The sequence below is a fragment of the Xenopus tropicalis genome, chromosome 3, assembly GCF_000004195.4.
Source record: "Xenopus tropicalis strain Nigerian chromosome 3, UCB_Xtro_10.0, whole genome shotgun sequence".
NCBI classification, from domain to species: Eukaryota; Metazoa; Chordata; class Amphibia; order Anura; family Pipidae; genus Xenopus; species Xenopus tropicalis.
Window position 1 is genome coordinate 145,842,039 of NC_030679.2, and position 22,046 is coordinate 145,864,084.

At 41.5% G+C, this 22,046-nt stretch overlaps 1 protein-coding gene across 1 annotated transcript; it reads left to right on the forward strand.

Moving 5' to 3' along the window:
- The first annotated feature begins 121 nt into the window (after positions 1–121).
- On the forward strand, positions 122–16,606 carry LOC100493136 (extracellular calcium-sensing receptor). The gene is made up of 7 exons (XM_012960280.2): positions 122–138; positions 2,789–2,872; positions 8,961–9,252; positions 12,061–12,882; positions 15,024–15,251; positions 15,348–15,471; positions 15,696–16,606. Exons 1-7 carry the CDS (start codon positions 122–124, stop codon positions 16,604–16,606), a joined length of 2,478 nt encoding a protein of 825 aa, XP_012815734.2.
- Positions 16,607–22,046: the final 5,440 nt, after the last annotated feature.

Sequence of the window (22,046 nt, forward strand, 5' to 3'; positions counted from 1 at the left end):
CCAGTATAGTCATGGTTGACCAAATTCTTAATCCAGTCAATCTGAAAAGATTCGCTGCTAGACTGCAAATATTGTAATTTTGATCTCTATTTTTAATCTCCGGGGCCACACCGGGGCACTAATGGATTCCAGCCTTTGGTAAGTGGGAGGTTTGTGAAAGTTGAATAAGTTAAGGCCGATGCCCCATAGATGTGATTCTCAGCCTGTGGAAAACCTCAGGATGAGTATCAGTCCATCAGTCCATCCAGCAAAACCTTTATGGCTGAATAAAAGTGTTATTGTCGAGGTTGGTAAGAAAAAACGTGCTTTTAGGGCATTCAAGTTAGCTGGGACAGCAGGGACTTTCATCAGGTACAAGGAAGCAAATAAAGCAGCAAAAAAGCTATCAGGCAGCTAAAATAGAGATGGAAAGGGATATTGCAGCTAGGAGTAAAAAGAATCCTAAATTATTTTTTAATTATGTGAATAGTAAAAAAATGAAGCAAGAAGGGGTGGGAACTTTATTATCACGGGGGGGGTAAGATGGTTGATGAGAACGGGGAAAAAGCAGAAATTTTGAACTCTTATTTTTCATCTGTCTATACATCTGAGGAGCCAGATAATGAAGGCTTCCCTTGTAATATGCCCAGTGCTAGTAATTTAGCTACTGGCGCATGGGTCACTCGGGAGGAAATTCAAAAGAGACTTGAACATGTAAAGGTAAACAAAGGTCCAGGGCCGGATGGGATTCATCCCAGGGTATTAAATGAGCTGAGCGCTGTGATTGCCAAACCTCTTCAATTAATTTTTCAGGATTCATTGAGGTCTGGCATGGTGCCAAGAGACTGGCGGATTGCTAATGTGGTGCCATAATTTAAAAAGGGATCCCGTTCTCAGCCTGAAAACTATAGGCCTGTTAGTCTGACATCAGTAGTAGGAAAACTTTTGGAAGGGGTAATAAGGGATAGGGTACTTGAATACATTGCAGTTCACAATACTATTAGTTTGTGCCAGCATGGTTTTATGCGTAACAGATCTTGCCAGACTAATTTAGTTGCCTTTTATGAGGAGGTGAGTAGGAACCTTGATGCTGGAATGGCAGTTGATGTCATCTACTTGGACTTTGCTAAAGCGTTTGATACTGTACCTCACAGAAGGTTAATGATCAAATTAAGGAATATTGGCCTAGAACATAATATCTGTAATTGGATAGAGAACTGGCTGAAGGATAGAGTACAAAGAGTGGGGTAAATGGAACATTTTCTAATTGGACCAGTGTGGTTAGTGGAGTACCGCAGGGGTCAGTCCTTGGGCCTTTGCTTTTTAACTTGTTTATTAATGACCTGGAGGTGGGCATAGACAGTACTGTTTCTATTTTTGCTGATGACACTAAATTGTGCAAAACTATAAGTTCCATGCAGGATGTGCCGCTTTGCAGAGCGATTTGACAAAATTAGATAACTGGGCAGCAAACTGGAAAATGAGGTTCAATGTTGATAAGTGCAAAGTTATGCACTTTGGTAGAAATAATATAAACGCAAACTATCTACTGAATGGGAGTGTGTTGGGGGTTTCCTTAATGGAGAAGGATGTGGGGGTTTTTGTTGATAACAAGTTGTCTAATTCCAGGCAGTGTCATTCTGTGGCTACTAAAGCAAATAAAGTGCTGTCTTGTATAAAAAAGGGCATTGACTCAAGGGATGAGAACATAATTTTGCCCCTTTATAGGTCCCTGGTAAGGCCTCACCTTGAGTATGGGGGGCAGTTTTGGGCTCCAGTCCTTAAGAAGGATATTAATGAGCTGGAGAAAGTGCAGAGACGTGCAACTAAACTGGTTAAGGGGATGGAAGGGTTAAACTATGAGGTGAGACTGTCGAGGTTGGGGTTGTTTTCTCTGGAAAAGAGGCGCTTGCAAGGGGACATGATTACTCTGTACAAGTACATTAGAGGGGATTATAGGCAGTTGGGGGATGTTCTTTTTTCCCATAAAAACAATCAGCGCACCAGAGGTCACCCCTTTAGATTAGAGGAAAGGAGCTTCCATTTGAAGCAGCGTAGGGGGTTCCTCACGGTGAGGGCAGTGAGGTTGGGGAATGCCCTTCCTAGTGATGGGGTAATGGCAGATTCTGTTAATGCCTTTAAGAGGGGCCTGGATTAGTTCTTGATCAATCAGAATATCCAAGGCTATTGTGATACTAATATCTACAGTTAGTACTAGTGGTTGTATATATAGTGTATGTATGTGAGTGTATAGATTGGTAGGTGTGGGTTAAGTGTGCTGGGTTTACTTGGATGGGTTGAACTTGATGGACACTGGTCTTTTTTCAACCCTATGTAACTATGTAACTATGTAACTATGTAACTATCTTCTGGCATCAGGCTCTTATCTTGCCGAACCATTGTGTTGGCAAGAGCTTGCATTTCAGAGCTGATATCCACAGTGGTACAGGCAAGGTAGGAAGCTGATGCCAGCATAGGGGCTAATTCTTGACCTGTGTTTATCCTCAGGATGAAAATCAGCCCCGTGTGGCATCAACCAGGATGGAAGGTCCCAGAAGTGAATAAGGTCCCAGAAGTGAATAAGTTAAGGCTGATGCCCCATAGATCTGATTCTCAGCCTATGGAAAACGGCAGGCCTAGTATCAGCCCATCTGCTGGCATCAATATCTTGTCGAACCATTGGGTTGGACTGGGTGCAGGCTAAAAAACCCAAGAGCTTGCATTTCAGAGCTGATATCCACAGTGGTTCCAGGTACAGGCAAGGTGATGCCAGCATAGGGGCTAATTCTTGGCCTGTGTTTTTCCTCAGGATGAAAATCAGCCCGTGTGGCATCAACCGGGATGGAAGGTCTCAGAAGTCCCAGGGCAAGACTAGCCCTAGGAACACTGGAAGGTGATGCCCATAGGTCGGTGTTACAGTGGCAGTTGTCTACCGGAGACACTGAGAGATAAAATCCATGCTGGTGTCAGATCCTGTTTTGCACCATCTTCAGGGCGGTCAGTAAAAGAAGTCAGGAAGTGAGGAAAATGCCATATAGCCTGTGTCCATCATGACCATGGCCTCACCTAAGCTAGAGACAGCTGCTGGAAGGACCTCGAGAGGCCTAAAGGAAATTGTGAAAGAGCTGTAAGAGTCCCTGGATGCAGTGAGAGGTGGCTAATCTCCGTAAGGGGATTCCAAACATGCCACTGAGAAGAGGTTGAAGCCAACAAGGTGGAAGCTGGCCTTCCCATTGTTAGCACTATGGTATGCCAATTCACACAGCCCCGACTTGCCACTATTATGAAAGTACCCTGACTTGCCATTAAGCTAGAGGTATCTATGCTTATGGGGCCTACTGCAGGGGAGGCTAATGTGTTCCCCGTTGAGTGGAAAGAAGGGCAGATAAGGACCTGGCGATTTGTGTCTGAAGAGCTAGGGGAACAGAAGTCTCACTGCCTGTTCTGAGACACTAGTTCTGAGGTGACCACAGTGTCTTTTGCTTTCTTTAAGCAAGGAGACTTTCTGGACTTGAAGTGGCAGGTGTCATGACTGACACTACGGGTTGTAAATTCATATTGAGGTGGTAGGCATCACCTGGATGGACATTACATTACTTAACTAGTACTTACTGTGTAAAGTATTGGTGGCCCGTGATTCTGGGCATGAGCCCCCTGACAGATGTGGGACCAGAATATTAGTCCCAAGTCCCTGCTAACCAAGAGACTCTTTGGCTATTGACCATTCAATGGCATGTGACCATTCATGGAGCTCTGGCAGGGCACCGGTATGCCTTAGGCTTCATAGACCATTTTTCTAAGTTTGTGATGGTAGTCCCTACCACTTATGTAAGTTCCAAGGAGTATTAAAGTCACCCACAACACTGTGTTACCCCCAGGACAACAATAACAGAGTCAATTGGACTCTAGGAGAAATGTACCATGAGATGAGGCCTGAGATGCTGCTCATTTTTGCTTGGGCCTACAAAAATACTGGGATCCACACCTTTCTTTCTGTTGTTTGTGGTTTGACTTGAACATGCCGGCCACTGAAAGACCCGTGGAGCTTAACCCACAGCAGTGGGTGGAAGTGTTGGCCAAATGGCTGGATCAGGATACGGTACTACATGAGGCTGGAAAAACAGTTTTTAATAAATCAGTCCAAAACAAATCTTTTCAGAAGCACATTCACATATTTAGGGGAGTATAATTCACTGGCACGTTTTTTCACACAATCTTATAAAGCTAAACCACTGCAAATATATATATATATATATTGTAATGCTAGAATTACCATTTATTTCATTAGGAAATAATTTATTTTGGGTTTCCATCCCCTTATGAAGCCAAAGGAGCAGCTATTAGTTTGTGTATAGAAAGCTTCATATAATTAGCGAAATGAGGCCTAAGAGAATTTTTGATCCTCATTATGTTACATATATATATAGACAGACACACAGTGAGTGCATTACCCAGACAGGCAGAATGAGGTAAGTAGCACGGCTTGTACAGGTTTTATTAGCAAGGCAGCATCAGGCACCTTGTTATGGGCTAAGGGGGCCCAGCCTGAAGGCCAGTTAGGGGGGGATTTGGGGTGAGTGCTTATTTGTGCCCTGGGTACCCCTGGAACTATAGCGGGGTGACTGTTACCCCAATGTTTCTATATATCTGTAACCTTGTTATGGGCTAAGGGGGCCCAGCCTGAAGGCCAGTTAGGGGGGGATTTGGGGTGAGTGCTTATTTGTGCCCTGGGTACCCCTGGAACTATAGCGGGGTGACTGTTACCCCAATGTTTCTATATATCTGTAACCTTGTTATGGGCTAAGGGGGCCCAGCCTGAAGGCCAGTTAGGGGGGGATTTGGGGTGAGTGCTTATTTGTGCCCTGGGTACCCCTGGAACTATAGCGGGGTGACTGTTACCCCAATGTTTCTATATATCTGTAACCTTGTTATGGGCTAAGGGGGCCCAGCCTGAAGGCCAGTTAGGGGGGGATTTGGGGTGAGTGCTTATTTGTGCCCTGGGTACCCCTGGAACTATAGCAGGGTGACTGTTACCCCAATGTTTCTATATATCTGTAACCTTGTTATGGGCTAAGGGGGCCCAGCCTGAAGGCCAGTTAGGGGGGGATTTGGGTGAGTGCTTATTTGTGCCCGGGGTACCCCTGGAACTATAGCGGGGTGACTGTTACCCCAATGTTTCTATATATCTGTAACCTTGTTATGGGCTAAGGGGGCCCAGCCTGAAGGCCAGTTAGGGGGGGATTTGGGGTGAGTGCTTATTTGTGCCCTGGGTACCCCTGGAACTATGGCAGGGTGTCTGTTACCCCAATGTTTCTATATCTCTGTAACCTTGTTATGGGCTAAGGGGGCCCAGCCTGAAGGCCAGTTAGGGGGGGATTTGGGGTGAGTGCTTATTTGTGCCCTGGGTACCCCTGGAACTATAGCGGGGTGACTGTTACCCCAATGTTTCTATATATCTGTAACCTTGTTATGGGCTAAGGGGGCCCAGCCTGAAGGCCAGTTAGGGGGGGATTTGGGGTGAGTGCTTATTTGTGCCCTGGGTACCCCTGGAACTATAGCGGGGTGACTGTTACCCCAATGTTTCTATATATCTGTAACCTTGTTATGGGCTAAGGGGGCCCAGCCTGAAGGCCAGTTAGGGGGGGATTTGGGGTGAGTGCTTATATGTGCCCTGGGTACCCCTGGAACTATAGCAGGGTGTCTGTTACCCCAATGTTTCTATATATCTGTAACCTTGTTATGGGCTAAGGGGGCCCAGCCTGAAGGCCAGTTAGGGGGGGATTTGGGGTGAGTGCTTATTTGTGCCCTGGGTACCCCTGGAACTATAGCGGGGTGACTGTTACCCCAATGTTTCGATATATCTGTAACCTTGTTATGGGCTAAGGGGGCTCAACCTGAAGGCCAGTTAGGGAGAGATTTGGGGTGAGTGCTTATTTGTGCCCTGGGTACCCCTGGAACTATAGCGGGGTGACTGTTACCCCAATGTTTCTATATATCTGTAACCTTGTTATGGGCTAAGGGGGCCCAGCCTGAAGGCCAGTTAGGGGGGGATTTGGGGTGAGTGCTTATTTGTGCCCTGGGTACCCCTGGAACTATAGCAGGGTGACTGTTACCCCAATGTTTCTATATATCTGTAACCTTGTTATGGGCTAAGGGGGCCCAGCCTGAAGGCCAGTTAGGGGGGGATTTGGGGTGAGTGCTTATTTGTGCCCTGGGTACCCCTGGAACTATAGCAGGGTGACTGTTACCCCAATGTTTCTATATATCTGTAACCTTGTTATGGGCTAAGGGGGCCCAGCCTGAAGGCCAGTTAGGGGGAGAGATTTCTCCATAAAAGAAGATGTAAGCTCCAAAAGACATATTCTCTGTCCAAAGACTTCAACTTTTAGGTCCTGGAACCTGGAGTATTCTGGAAGGACCAGGCAGGCCATTTACTCCATTCCAGAAGTCCACCTCACATATTGGATAACTCACACTGGGGTTACTGCCTGCCACTGCAAGGAGCAGAGGAGCATTTGACTAAGTATTTTTCATGCTGAATTGGGGTCCCCTGGGTTTCAATAAACTGCCTTAATGTAAAGAAAGCAGCCGAGCGAGGGGTGGGCAAAAGGGGGGCACGGACCATAATACCCCCTTCCAGGCCCCTCTCCTACCTTTAAATATAAGCAGCCCCTTCAGGGCCGGGAGGTGAGACATAAAAAGGCTGGGAGGGGGGTGGGGGAAGAGGGACAGGTTGTGCTTGGCCCCTCAGAGGATTTTTCTGCAGGGGTGCCCAGAGCGACCAAGTTACGCCTCGTATATGTATGTTCATAGAAAGATAAGGGTGTCACGAGCACGAGACAGGTTGTCTAAAACAAGTCTGAAAGCCTCTGTTTTCAGACCTATAATAGTAACACCTTGAGGCCAATGTGACTTATCCCCATACTCGAAAAACTACAAGGTTGAATAAAGTGGTTTTAATCTGCAAAGATACATTTTCCAGAACAGCTGAGTCTCACAAATCCATAACTAAGAGTGTAGGTGCGGACAATTGTCATCTGTCACTTTTTAACCTGCTATTACTCCTCTTTCCCCTTATATTATCCTTCATAACCAAACCAAAAATATCAAAAATCATCTCATTGCATTGCAGGTTGACATCTTATTTCTACAGAACATTCCTGCACCTCACCCTTACATGCCTTACCCCTGCCTACTATATGGATGGGAACCCCTCAATCTTGGGCTCCCATGGGATTCTGGTACCTGGGGATCTTCTAATAGGAGCAGTGATTGCCATTCACACTGATGGTGTCTTCTCCTTGGTCACGTATAAAGAGAAACCAACCCCAGATACTTGCAAAAAGTAAGATTTTATTTCCCATGTAAAATAATGTGCCCATTGTTGTTGAGTAATGCTTTCATGTCTAGAAACCAATTTTTTACAGGAGGTCCTACAAGAATCCCCTATGCCCTGTGGAAGGGATGGTATTGCCATTGGCTCAGTTGTTCTTTGGGCAGTTACTGCTCCTTGTCTTGGGTTGCCGTTGTTTTCCCCAGCCAGGGGGTAACCCTATCCCTATCTATTAAAAAGAAAAGGGATCCCAAGTGCTTGACTAATGGTACCCCACCTAAAAAACGCCTTCACATACAGCTAATATGCAGCGATGAGCGAATCTGTCCCATTTCACTTCACCGAAAAATTCACAAAAAATTTCCGAAACAGAGGAAAATTCAATCAAAAGGTCAATGGGCGACAAAATTACGTGGGCAAAATTTTTTACACGGGACTTTTTTTTTACTCCAAATGCATTAAAGTCAATGAGCGTTTTTTCTCACTCCAAATGCCCCTTGGTATAAAGGACTGCCACAGGGTCTCAACTCCGGTCAAGAATTCGCAACAGAATTTATAGAATGCCCAACAGAATCCAGAAGCGCCTAATGGGCACAAGGCCAACCAACTGCTTGTTTTCTCAACCATTATTTTAAAGTACGAGTTGCCTCCATTTAGGGAGGTGGGACACTTTCATCAAAAGGCACCAATATCAATAGACTCCGAATGTTAATTTTATTTGCCACTTGAACCCTTACTTTTTAATATAAGCCCTACCATGATCTTTATTCTTCCTCTACCCAACTTTGTTTGGTTCTGCAGCTCCCTTTCAGTCATGGTAAAACTGTTAGTTAACCTTGCTCTGGCCCTTATCCATTTAACCTTGTGTGAAGGCTTGGTGACTTTACTCAAGGACCATCTTCCAATGAGAGCTCCAATCTGAAGACTAGGTGGTTGCTAGGCAGTTTCCAAGCAACACTATTTCGTACTGGTCAGTGAAACTATAGGCTGAGATCACTGTTTTGTTTCTTAACAAAGACTTGTTCTATTTTTGCAACGTTTCTCCTGTTCTGCAGTTTTGTGTTTGGTGTCAGAACTTTCATGATGACCAGTAGTTCTCCATGATCCTCCCACAGCTTCAGGTGGGTCCACGGGTATTCGCCAATTAATATAAGAGTATTAAAATGATTACACATGATAACTGAATATTTTGAGATACACTGGGGCTCATTACACATTGCAGAATGAGTTTAACAGGGAACATATTTGCACTGCAAATTTATATTCAGAAGATAACCATCAAGTCTATATTAATGCAACATGACCACACACAGTGGCCACGCTCAGGCAAACACCCATCTCATTTGAGAGCCATTTGTGCACAATCTGCATCTCACCGCAATTCACAAATAAAGGAATGTCAGGCACAGAAGTGCAACATTTAAGCATTTAGGGAAAATGATGAACAAAACAACCATGTGCAAATAAATATTGATTGCAAAGATTATAAATGACCCCCATTATCTTCCTAGAGGTTTTCTCACAATAACTTTCTAATCATGGAACAATTAGTAGTTTCCTTCAGAAGAAATGTGACAACTTTAGCTTAGACAACTGAAGTTTGAGTGACGTTTTTAACTTTTAACCATTTAACCATATAACCATTTAGGTTCCGCCTTGACTTCTATCAGCAGTTCCAGACCTTCAGGTTTGCGGTGGAAGAGATCAACAGAAACCCCGAACTCCTACCCAACAGTACCCTGGGTTTCTATGTATATGACTCCTGTGCTGTACTCCAAAGAGAGTTAGGGGGAACATTATGGATGATAACTGGTCTGGACCGAGTCATACCAAATTACTGCTGCCAGGTACATCCTCCTCTTACCGCTGTCATTGGACACACAATATCCACTTTCTCCATCCTCGTGGCTCACATCATGGGATTGTACAGATTTCCACAGGTAAGGTTTAATAGGAAGTTTACATTGACTGCACAGAGAAAGTTAATGTAGACTGCATACAGGAAGTTTATATAGACTGCATAAAGGAAGTTTGTGTAGACTGCATACAGGAAGTTTACATAGACTGCTTAGAGGAAGTTAACGTAGACTGCATACAGGAAGTTTATATAGACTGCTTAGAGGAAGTTAACGTAGACTGCATACTGGAAGTTTACGTAGACTATATACAGGAAGTTTACATATACTGCATAGAGGAAGTTAATGTAGACTGTATACAGGAAGTTTACATTGACTGCATAGAGGAAGTTAATGTAGACTGCATACGGGAAGTTTATAGAGACTGCATAGAGGAAGTTTACATAGACTGCATACAGGAAGTTTACATAGACTGCATACAGGAAGTTTACATAAACTGCATAGAGGAAGTTAATGTAGACTGTATACAGGAAGTTTACATAGACTGCATAGATGAAGTTAATGTAGACTGCATACAGGAAGTTTATAGAGACTGCATAGAGGAAGTTTACATAGACTGTATACAGGAAGTTTACATAGACTGCATAGATGAAGTTAATGTAGACAACATACGGGAAGTTTATAGAGACTGCATAGAGGAAGTTTACATAGACTGTATACAGGAAGTTTACATAGACTGCTTAGAGGAAGTTAACGTAGACTGCATACTGGAAGTTTATATAAACTGCATAGAGGAAGTTAATGTAGACTGTATACAGGAAGTTTACATAGACTGCATAGAGGAAGTTTACATAGACTGCATAGAGGAAGTTTACATAGACTGCATACAGGAAGTTTACATAGACTGCATACAGGAAGTTTACATAGACTGCATACAGGAAGTTTACATAGACTGCATACAGGAAGTTTATATAGACTGTTCATCCCTTGACATCAAATAATAGGAATTCATAAGTTCTGAGCTGGTGAACATATTTCGCTGCTATTTTAGTTGGAGAGGAAGTCAAATTGATTAAAAAAAAATAGTTGATTTTGCATCAAAGTTCTATCAGTTTATTAAGTTTTGAAATAAAGGCACAATGGAAAACAATGCAACATTTTCAAATTTACAGCATTGTCCAAACTTGGAAAGTTTAAAAATAGCCCTAAATGATTTGACACTTTATCATAAAAATAAAATCTGCTTGGGGGGGTGGAGCTTGGATGTGAGTGAGGGTGGGCTACATCAACTATCCTGAGCCATATGTCTGCTAAATTTTAGAATTCTGCATCTCTACTATTACTCAACTGATAGATTACTTAGAATGTTTCCTCCACATGTCCTGACTATCACCACCCTACTGCTGATATTTTACATGATGAATGGATATGCCCATTAATTGTGAAATTTTGGTGAAAAGTGGTTCAATGTCTTATTGATCACCTAGATTTACCACAAATCATCTCTCCTGAAGTGTGCCTATTAGGTGTAGTAAACAACTTAGTTCCATATAAGCATACTCTACCATATTTTATTATTTTATGCTAAAAACATATTATACTTCATTGGCTACCACCTAACCCTCCTTCCTTCTCTTGCTGGCTAAATTTAGTGAATCGTAGGCTTCCACTAATCAAACTCACATATGAGGCACGTGACTCACTATCTAAAGTTGGCCATACACAGGCAGGCTTAAGCTACTAATTCAAGTCCTTTAGACTGATTTGGCAACTTCTCTATACAAGTATGAGGCCCCTAATGGGCCTTCCTGGTCGATATCTGTCCAAAAATCATCAAGGTGTCAATTGGGCAGGATTGATGAGACCACATTGGCTGATTGATGGAGTCCTAAATCCAACGGCTTCTATTCCCGTTGCTGTAATCCGATTATGAGGCATGTGACTCACTATCTAAAGTTGGCCATACACGGGCAAGTTTAAGCTACTGATTCAAGTCCTTTAGACTGATTTGGCAACTTCTCTATACATGTATGGGGCCCCTGGTGGGCCTTCCCGGTCGATATCTGTCCACAAATCGTCAAGGAGTCAATTGGGCAGGATTGATGGGACCACATTGGCTCATTGATGCAATCCTAAGTCCAACGGCCTCTATGCACGTTGCTGTAATCCGATTACTTGGCTCTAGGGCCAATGTCTTATTGATCACCTAGACTTACCTCAAGTCATCTCGACTAAAGTGTGCCTATTAGGTGTAGTAAACAACTTAGTTCCTTATAAGCATACTCTACCATACTTTATTATTTTATGCTAAAAACATATTATACTTCATTGGCTACAACCTAACCCTCCTTCCTTCTCTTATTGGCTAAATTTAGTGAATCGTAGGCTTCCACTAATCAAACTCACATATGGGGCACCTGACTCACATCCTTTAGACTGATTTGTCTCTATACAAGTATGAGGTCCCTGATGGGCCTTCCTGGTCTATATCTATCCAAAAATTGGCAAGGAGTCAATTGGGCAGGATTGATGGGACCACATTGGCTCATTGATGCAGTCCTAAGTCCATCGGCTTCTATACCCATTGCTGGTATTCGATTATTTGGCTGTAGGGCTCTAAGGTGGGCATTTCAGAAGATCCAATCTTAACTAGTATGGCCACCTTAAGTTTGAAAAGGTGTGGGAGAGCTGGCTTAATGTATACCTACTAACAATGGACTATATCCAACACACAACCTCTTCAATTTGTATACTTGAACTGGATTTATAATTTGTGATGTCTCTAACTGATATATGTATAATTTAATGTATGACAATTACTGTTTTGCCAACTATAATATAAAAAGTACCAAAAAATCTGCTGTATTCTAAAGTGAATCTTTTTATCTTCAGATTAGCTACTATTCTACCAGCTCTCTCTTGAGTGACAAGAGACAGTTCCCTTCCTTCTTTAGAACCGTCCCGAGTGATGACTTTCAGGCCAGGGGACTGGCACAACTGGTGCTGCACTTTAAATGGAAATGGGTGGGGCTCATTGCTTCTAACGATGATTACGGAAGTGAAGCAATAAAGGTCATCAGACAGGAGGTCATGAAAGAAGGAGCTTGTGTGGCCTACACAGTGTATATTTCCGAAAACCTACTGCGTCTACCTAACATTGTTAAAATGATAAAGGAGTCAAGCGCCAATGTGATAGTAGCCGTCTCAGTTCCCTTCTTCCTAACACCCCTTCTGGATGAGATGCTGAAACAAAATGTAACTGGAAAAACGTTTGTTGCCAGCGAGGCTTGGTCCATTTCAAACCGTTTAGCAGTGAATAAATATGTCTCCTTACTGTCTGGGACTATAGGCTTTGCCTTTTTCAGCTCTGAAATCAAAGGTCTTCAAGAGTTCCTCAACTCAATGACTATCTACAATACCCCAGGGATATCCTGGGCAAAAGAGTTATGGGAAGAAGGTTTTGGGTGCACATTTGCTGACCAGAAGAACCTCACCGTTACACTGAACATCAAAAAACAATGTTCTGGAGAAGAAAATCTAAGTTCTGTGCAAAACATCTATAATGATGTGTCCATATTAAGAGCCTCCTACAATATCTATACTGCGGTGTATGTGATAGCAACAGCTCTGCATGACCTCAGGCAATGTCGATCCTTGGGTGGAGCCTTGATTGGAAATAATTGTTTTGATATAGGACATTTCAAACCATGGCAGGTAAAGGAACAGGTTATGTCCTTTTAATGCTCATCTTCACTATTCCCTTATAATTTTGTATTCAATATGTTACAAGTATTGCATATTAATTTAAAAGCTAAAATCTTCTTTCTTTTCTTATGAAAAGTTGAAATGCGTCTGATGGAAACGTTTTGCTTCAGGTTTATGTCCTCCTTGTAAAGATCAAAAATAAAAATAAAATATACAAAGGACTAAGTGAACGAAGTATAATTCTTACCAATTATAGTCTAGTGCCCCAGACCTTCAGCTTAGGGAGTCAAATATGGGAAAACTAGAAAAACAGGCAGGCACTCTGGAAAAATAAGTCTTAAGTAGCTCAAAAAGTTGAAATAAACCCAAAAAGTTTATTTGCACTTACAGATTATGCTACAAAGCCTTACGCGTTTCATACCGAAAAAGGGTACTTAATCATAGGCTGAACAAAGGCTTTATGTTCTTTTATGTTCTCCTTGGTGTCACCCTATTTAGGCTTCCAAGGAGAAGCTTAATTACTTTGCAAAGGTGACTTCATGAACATATAGAAGGCTAATTTCTACCACTCTGCAGTGATACACCATCATGACAATCAGGTTGCCACAAATAGGATGAGGGAAGAGTTGATTAGGGTCACAGTCTGAACCTTTAGCTATAAATGAGCTAAACAGGATAAATGTTTCAGTCCACATAAGAGTGTCCTTCATCAGATTAAAAGGTTTTTTGTTTGTATTGTTAAGACTTTGACTTTTATTACTATTCACAATAAAATACAGTCTTAGCCTCCCTCTGTCAATAACTGTCATGAATAAGGGTGGCAAGGAGATAACATCAGAGATATCAATTTTTGGTTGAGCATTTGATGATGATGAATGCCACTTAGAGCTGCCAATATATCAAAGAAGGCGTTTGCCTTGATATATCCTGCATATATCCAGTGGTAACTCTACAGATTCTGAATTGTACCCTAAGTGAGGACTTTGTAATTAGAAGAAGGACACTTTTATACCATAGGCCTGTAGGCTTTAGTCCTTGTTCAACACCAGTGATCCCCAACCAGTGGCTCAGGGGCAACATGTTGCTCCCCAACCCCTTGGGTGTTGCTCTCAGTGCCCCCAAACCAGGGAGTTATTTTTGAATTCCTGACTTGGGGGCAAGTTTTGGTTGAATAAAAACAAGATTTCCTACCAAATAAAGCCCCCTGTAAGCTGATAGTGTGCATAAAGGCCCCTAAGAGCCAATCACAGCCCTTATTTGGCTCCTCCATGAACTTTTATGGTGCTTGTGTTGCTCTCCAAGTCTTTTTATATTTGACTGTGGCCCATGAGTAAGAAAGCTTGGGGATCCCTGTTCTACACATCAGGCCAATTTGAGAATGCTCGAGCCATCAGCAGTGATGAATGAATTTTTTCACTAGACCTGGATTCGCAGCCAATTTCCGCATTTCGGCATTGCCGAATTGTTTTGTGTAACTTCTATGAAAGTTCGCAACTGAAAAATTTGTTGCACATCAAAAAAAGATGCGGTTGTGTCAGATTGAGCACAGTTGCGGCAAAATAGGTGCTGTTGTGCCAAAATGGGCGCGGTCCCCACAAAATAGGCTCAGTCACGTCTCAAAAAATTAATGCGGTCGACAAAAAAAAAGCTGTAGGCAAACACGTTTCACGGAATTTCTGTTTTGCGAATTTTCTGGTCATTTCGTGAATTTTACGGCGAAGCTAAACGGGAAAGATTCTGTCATCACTAGCCGTCTTATTTTTTTGTTGAGGAAAAGAAAAATGAGATTCTCACGAAGCATGGTATTTGAATGATTAATTCTCTTGTGGTTTTGGAATCCGAATCCTTGAGTCTGAAGGCTTGAGCATTATTAAATCAGCCCCTATATATATATTCAAAAAATTGATTTTTTAACATAAACATTACATCCAAAGAAAAACATATGAACTTAAAAAAACGTCTCCCTGATAATAGCACCATTCTATAAATATGCTTCCAAAAATTCCATAGGAATGACCAAAACATGAGTTTGTATGTATTTAGCTCTAAACTCATTTTATGATAAATCTGCCCCTTGGTATCATCAATTTTTATCTTGACATCAATTTTGGTTAATATTTTTCTCAAGAATGGGTGTTTCTTTTCTGCAGCTGATGAGTTACTTTAGGAAAGTCCGAGTAACACTGAACAACGCTCGAGACGTTTTCTTTGATAAGGATGGAAACCCACCAGCTGTTTATGATATAGTCAACTGGCAGTTGGGATCAGATGGAACCATCAAGCAAGTGAAAGTGGGAAGCTACGACACTTTGAATTCTTCTGGGGACGTATTCAGCATCAATACCAAGTTGATATGGTGGGCTACAGGGAATCAGGGGGTAGGTGATCACATAGGCATCCCATTTAGCACATCAACAAGAGAGTCAACTTTTTGCCCTGACTTTGGTTTGATAATTGACTTTATTTCTTCCAAGGTTCCAAATTCTGTTTGCAGTCAGAGTTGTCCAGAGGGGTTCAAACAATCCTTAAAAGAAGGAGAGCCAGTGTGCTGCTTTCAGTGTAGCCCCTGTGCTCAAGGGGAGATCTCCAATAAGACAGGTGGGTTAAACATTATGGTGGGGGGTAATTTAATGGACATCATTCCATTATGGATTTCAAATTGTTATCTTTGTGCATCTAAACGTAGGGCAGTGTGTTATTTAGTAGTGGACACAAGTCTTGCTTATTTACTTAATTACTGGAATGATAAGAGGTCCGTATATTTAAAAAGCACAATGTTCCTGAGGCCTGATCTGCATATTGCTGTCATTTGTACTTTTCAGATGCCATTGAGTGCTGGAAGTGCCCCTGGGACATGTGGCCCAACAGTAAAAGAGACAGATGTTTTCTAAAACCCATTGAGTTCCTTTCCTATGAGGATTACTTGGGCATCACCCTGGCAACAATCAGTACTTTCTCCTCTATGGTCCCAATTTCCGTCTTTCGACTTTTCATTCATTATAAATCCACCCCAATTGTGAGAGCCAATAACTATTCAGTGAGTTGTATTCTCTTAGTATCTCTGTCTTTCTGCTTCCTCTGTGCTTTGGCTTTCATTGGTTACCCCCAACCTGAGAAGTGCCTTCTGCGCCAGGCGGCATTTGGCCTTGTCTTTACCCTCTGTGTATCCTGCATTTTGGCCAAAACTGTTATTGTTGTTTTTGCCTTCATGGCCACTAAACCCGGGAGCAGCCTCAAAAAATGGACAACTCCCCGTGTGCCCTACATGATCATTACCATCTGCACCTTCATACAACTCACTTTGTGCATTTTCTGGCTCTCTATCTCCCCTCCTTTCTTCCAGTTCAATATTGAAGCCAAACCTGGAATCATTGTTGTAGAGTGCAATGAAAACTCTCAGTTTGCCTTCTGGTGCATGCTGGGATATCTTGGAATGTTAGCCACTGTCAGTTTCACTGTAGCTTTCCTGGCCAGGAGGCTCCCAGACAACTTCAATGAGGCCAAACTAATAACATTCAGCATGTTGGCCTTCCTCAGTGTGTGGGTGTACTTTATCCCAGCCTCTCTCAGTGCCCAGGGCAAGTATACTGTTGCCATGGAGATCTTTGCCATTGTGACTTCCACCTGGGCACTTGTGTTCTGCATGTTCCTCCCCAAATGTTTCATTATATTGTTCAGACCCAACATAAACTCTAGAGAAAACTTCATGAGGAAGGAGGGAGGAAGGAAATGAGAAAAAAGTAATTGTATAATTTACACAATGTTATCCCAATGGTTTGTTACACAATAAAAATTTCACTTATTGCCTAAATAAACTTTTAACAAAACTTTATTTAGGACTTGGAGTCAACATATTTATTATACTTGCAGTCTATTGTGATTTGGGAAGTGATCAGCGTTCTCCCTTGATTCCATGACTTTATATATTGTGTTATCCGTTTCGGCTTCTAGGCAATCAGTCAGTAAAACCAGATAACATTTCCACCACTGGTGAGTGAGTAGCAGTGTCCTGAAAGTCTAAAACTATTTCATTAGTTAGAATACATTTGAAGAATATGTTTGATCTTCCAGCCAACAGTAAACCTTGGACTAATATAATGGAAGAAACTGAAAAGTTGAAGAGGCTGGATTTGGAGTAAAAAATGGAGAATAAATAGTTGGTAGCCATCCAAAGAATTTCGATAGTGGGCCAGATCCAACTGTGATAGGTACTGATAGTGATACTGAACATGAGTCAGATAGCAAGAAGGGAAGGGAAGACAATGATCTGACATGAAAATTTATTTTTGTATATCAGAGCTCAGATGAAATACTTACTTAAGGAGAAAAAGACTCAATAACAGGGAGAAAAAAGCCAGGAGAAAAGTAGAAGGAAAGGAAGCATAAGAGAAAGAATAACTACTAACTATGGCATTTTGGTCTCAAATGTTGCAAAAATGTGTTTAAACAGAGGGAGAGCAGTAAAATGGTTAAGAAAAAGAGTCTTCCAGGCCCAGATGGAATAATGGGAAAGTTCTATAGGACCTTCAAGCACCTTTTGATTCCAGTTATCACGGAGGCCTTAGAGATTGTCTAGAAAAAAGCATCTTACCTCGCTCTACGAGAATATCCACTTAAAGGTTGGAGCTGGGGTTAGCCTGGGTTGTATTCTGAGTACATTACTGCATTTTTTATGATAGATCAGTTCTTGTACATTGTGCCTTGGACTTGGAGCACCTCTAAGCCTCTCATTGTCTGCCTCTGAAGTAAGTTTTCTACACCGACAGTGTCTTAGTTATCATTTTTCACCCTGAGGAGGCTATTAAAAGTTACTCCGAGGCCACCAGGTCTCTGGTCAACAGCCACATATCAGAGGCTTTCTGCACCTTGGACAGTAAGATAGATTTTTCAATTCTTGGCACTACTAAGGTCTCCATATCTCTACTAAGGCCTCCACGAAGGTTAAGTTCCTTGGGTGTGAAATTTAGGAGAAAAGACAAAGTGGGTGTTGAAACCTGATGCTGCAGATGTAAGTGCACAGTAATGGAAAAATCATAGTTAATGTCTATAGAAAAATATATTTTATTTCCTAATTTTACCAATTTATTAGGCACCTAACAGATCAGACAGCAACCCTTGCACCCACATACCCCATACCTCTCTATACTTACTTTGTCCCTGTGTTTAACCCTAGCAGTGTGACAGAACCAGCCTTGCCTCCAGCCAGAACTTCTAAAGGACCATTTACAAATGTCGTGCTAAGTTCAGCAAGGGCCAGAAATATACATTGACAATTATGAAAATTTGGCTATCGTTGCATTTTCTGTCATTTGCCAATATTTTATTTTTGTGTTGAGAACCCTTATAAAATCAGAGTTGCTGTTTCTCTGTATTTATAAAACATAATAAAGCCCAAAGAGTTGGTGAAATGAGACCTAAGGGAATATCTCTGATCCTCTATGAGAAGGACATAATTGTTTGTTGCATATATATATAGACAGACAGGAACGGGCGCATCACATCAAAGAGACAGAATGAGGTAAGGAGCGAGTGCCGGGTACATGTTCTAGTAAATGGGAGGCAGTGACTAGTGTGTAGGGCAGTTAGTATTTATCACTTTATTTACTACATTTTATGTATTTCCTCTTTGGTGTTCATTTATTGTATGGTTCACCTACAGAACATTGCTCCTGAATTGGAATTCAGTTTGAGAGGAATTCTCATACATATATATGTACGAGGGGGTGTTTGTGCACAGTCTTTTGGTTTGTCCCTGAAGAAGAACACATTTAGGGGCTGATTTACTTACCCACGAACGGGTCGAATGGAGTCCGATTGCGTTTTTTTCGTAATGATCGGTACTTTGCGATTTTTTCGTATGTTTTGCGATTTTTTCGGATTCTTTACGAATTTTTCGGATCCAATACGATTTTTGCGTAAAAACGCGAGTTTTCCTATCCATTACGAAAGTTGCGTAAAAAGTTGCGCATTTTGCGTAGCGTTAAAACTTACGCGAAAAGTTGCGCATTTTTCGTAGCGTTAAAACTTAACGCTACGAAAAATGCGCAACTTTTAGCGTAAGTTTTAACGCTACGCAAAATGCGCAACTTTTTACGCAACTTTCGTAATGGATACGAAAAACTCGCGTTTTTACGCAAAAATCGTATTGGATCCGAAAATTTCGTACAGAATCCGAAAAAATCGCAAAACATACGAAAAAGTCGCAAAATATTCGTTTTCAAGTCGGAACTTTTCCAATTCGGGTCGGATTCGTGGGTTAGTAAATCAGCCCCTTAGTGTTCGAAACGTTGGAATAACAATGGTTTTTTGTTCTTTTTTAAGTCCCTGTGTGTGCGGCACTCTATTCTTCATTTATATATACAGTATATATAAAACAATCCTTGGAGTATCCACACTCTGATGCAAAAAAATGTTTTATATTGGGGTGCACAGTTACAACAAATATATAAAAAGTTTTTTAAACCGGCCCACCCTTTGAAAAATTGTAACTTTTATTTGAAACACATTGTGCAAAAGTTTGGTTCTCCTTAGGATGCTTGAGGAAGGTCCTAACGAGGACCGAAAGATTAGATGTTTGTCCATGATTCAACTAAAACCAGTTGGGTGCACGTAGGTATCATACACTATACACATCACCCCAGTTTTACACGAAAACTAGATCCTACACTATTTATGAACGCTTGAGCCTTCGTATCCCAACACACGAGAGTTCCCAAACTCTTGCGTGGTTTCTTCATCCGAAGAGCCCGATTCCTACAAATCGGGATTTCTTTTAGTCAACCAAAAAAGCTTAGCCACCTAAAACCTTCTGAGCTTTTTATTTTTTGTTCTGGGAAAAGGAAAACTCGATTTGCACGAATGGGAACTGTCGCATAGTTTTGGCATAAGAATGCTCAAGCCCATAGGCTCAAGCGTTCATAAATGTGCCCCAACCTACTGTAGTTACATGCTTAGTATAAAGTATACATAAGTATAAAAACTAGTTTGAGTATCAGTACTGACTCTCTACCCTGAGTATGGCACATATGAGCCATTGAAAAGCCATGTGGTCAATACAGAACGTTGGACATTGTTGATGGTTCCAGTTATTTTAGCCCAATGATGCTTAGTACAGATAATACCTACTTCCGTGTGTCTGTCAGTTCGTTATGTATTATTTGCCTACATGAGACTACAAAATCCATGACTAAGAGGTAGGTGCCCAATTGTCACTATTATCCTGCCATTTCTCCCCCTTCCTCTTATTTTATACTTTATTAACAAAAAGAAAATTTGTAAAGAATCATCTCATTGCATTGCAGGTTGACACCCTATTTCTACAGAACGTTCCTGCACCTCACCCTTACATGCCTTACCCCTGCCTACTATATGGATGGGAACCCCTCAATCTTGGGCTCCCATGGGATTCTGGTACCTGGAGATCTTCTAATAGGAGCAGTGATTCCCATCCACATTGATGGTATTTTCCCTTTGGTCACCTATAAAGAGAAGCCAACCCCAGATATTTGCAGAAAGTAAGATTTTTTTCCCCTCTGTAAAATAATGTGGCCAGCCTTGTTGGATAACTTTCATGTCTAGAAACTTTTACTTTTAACTTTTTACACTTATACAGTATATACATAATGTTTGCAAGTGTAGGGATGTGAAATAGTCTTCTTCACTTACTTGAAATCCTACAGAAATCACCTATGCCCTATGGAAGGGATGATATTCCCATTGTCCCTGATATACTCCGGGACATTACTGCACCTTGTCTTGGGTTGCAAAATTTCTGGAAAAAATTCTCCTTCCCTAGTAACACATTAAAAAGGGAAGTGATCCCCATGTGCTTGGCTATTGGTCCCCTACCTGAAGAAGGTCTCCCTGCTTGTAACAGGGGGCTCCTTACATGATAATTATTTTACTAGTGTTTTTAGACATTTTTTTTAACATAAAGCTTATATGAACGTCCCTTGGTATCTTTACTCTCACTGGGTCTTGGCTCTTTTATCTGGTCAAGAAGATGCCTTAACAGAATTCAAAAAGGCATCACCACAAGACCGCCCAACCAACTGCTTGTTTTCTGATGTCAGCTTTTATTTTAAAGTACTAAATTGATCAATTTATATAGGTGTGACACTTCTTCAAAAGGAACCAATATCAATAGACTCTGAATGCTAATTTTCTTTGCCACTTGAACCCTTACTTTTAAATATAAGCCCTACCATGATCTTTATCTTCCTCTTCCCAACTTTGCTTTGTTCTGTGGCTCCCTTTCTGTCATGGTACAACTGTTAGTTTACTTTCCTTATCCAATTAACCTTGTAAGTAGGCTTGGTGACTTTACTCCAGGACCATCTAGACCAGTGGATCTCAACCTTCCTAATGCCACAACCCTTCAATACAGTTCCTCATGTTGTGGTGACCCCCAACCATAAAATTATTCCTAAGACCATGGGAAATATGTGTTGTCCCATGGTCTTAGGCGACCCCCAAAGGGATCCCGACCCACAGGTTGAGAACTGCTGATCTGGGCTGAGATCACTCTATAGAATTCTAACAGAACTTAGTTCTTTTTTTGCAACTTTTTTCCTGTTCTGCAGTTTTGTGTTTGGTGTCAGACCTTTCATGATGACCAGTAGTTCTCCATGATTCTCCCACAGGTTCAGGTGGGTCCACGGATATTCCACAATTAATAAGAGTATTACAATGGAGGCTCAATAATAACACATGATAACTGAATATTTTCAGATTCATTGGGGCTCATTTATGTGTGTTTCTTTATATTTATAGAGACAAACTTGATGTATTTAATGTTCAAACATGATTGAGAATTTTTATTTATGCTGAGATTGTCCTTAAGAGATTTTAAAATATGTCCCAATCACAAATTTCAAATATTTATGCGCAGTAGAGTTATGCCACAACTTTGGTGGCAGAAAAAAAACAGTTTAGCAAATTGTGAATTTGTATTTCAAAATTTCCATCAACTCTTTATTCATGTGACCCATTTGTGCACAATGTGCATCCCACCACAATTTGGTCAGACACCGCAGTGCAATATTTATGTGTTTAGGGGGGGGAACATGCACAAAACCAACCATATGCAAATAAATATGCACTACAAAGACCCCCATTATAATTCCCAGAGGGTTTCATGCTTTAACTTTATACTCATGGAACAATTAGTAGTT

Bases quoted from the DNA above. Each gene is read 5' to 3' on its own strand.
- LOC100493136 (XM_012960280.2), top strand. The intron at 2,873-8,960 runs GTGATGCCCATA...ATAACCATTTAG, and splicing joins AGCCCTAGGAACACTGGAAG to GTTCCGCCTTGACTTCTATC. The intron at 12,883-15,023 runs GTAAAGGAACAG...TCTTTTCTGCAG, and splicing joins GACATTTCAAACCATGGCAG to CTGATGAGTTACTTTAGGAA.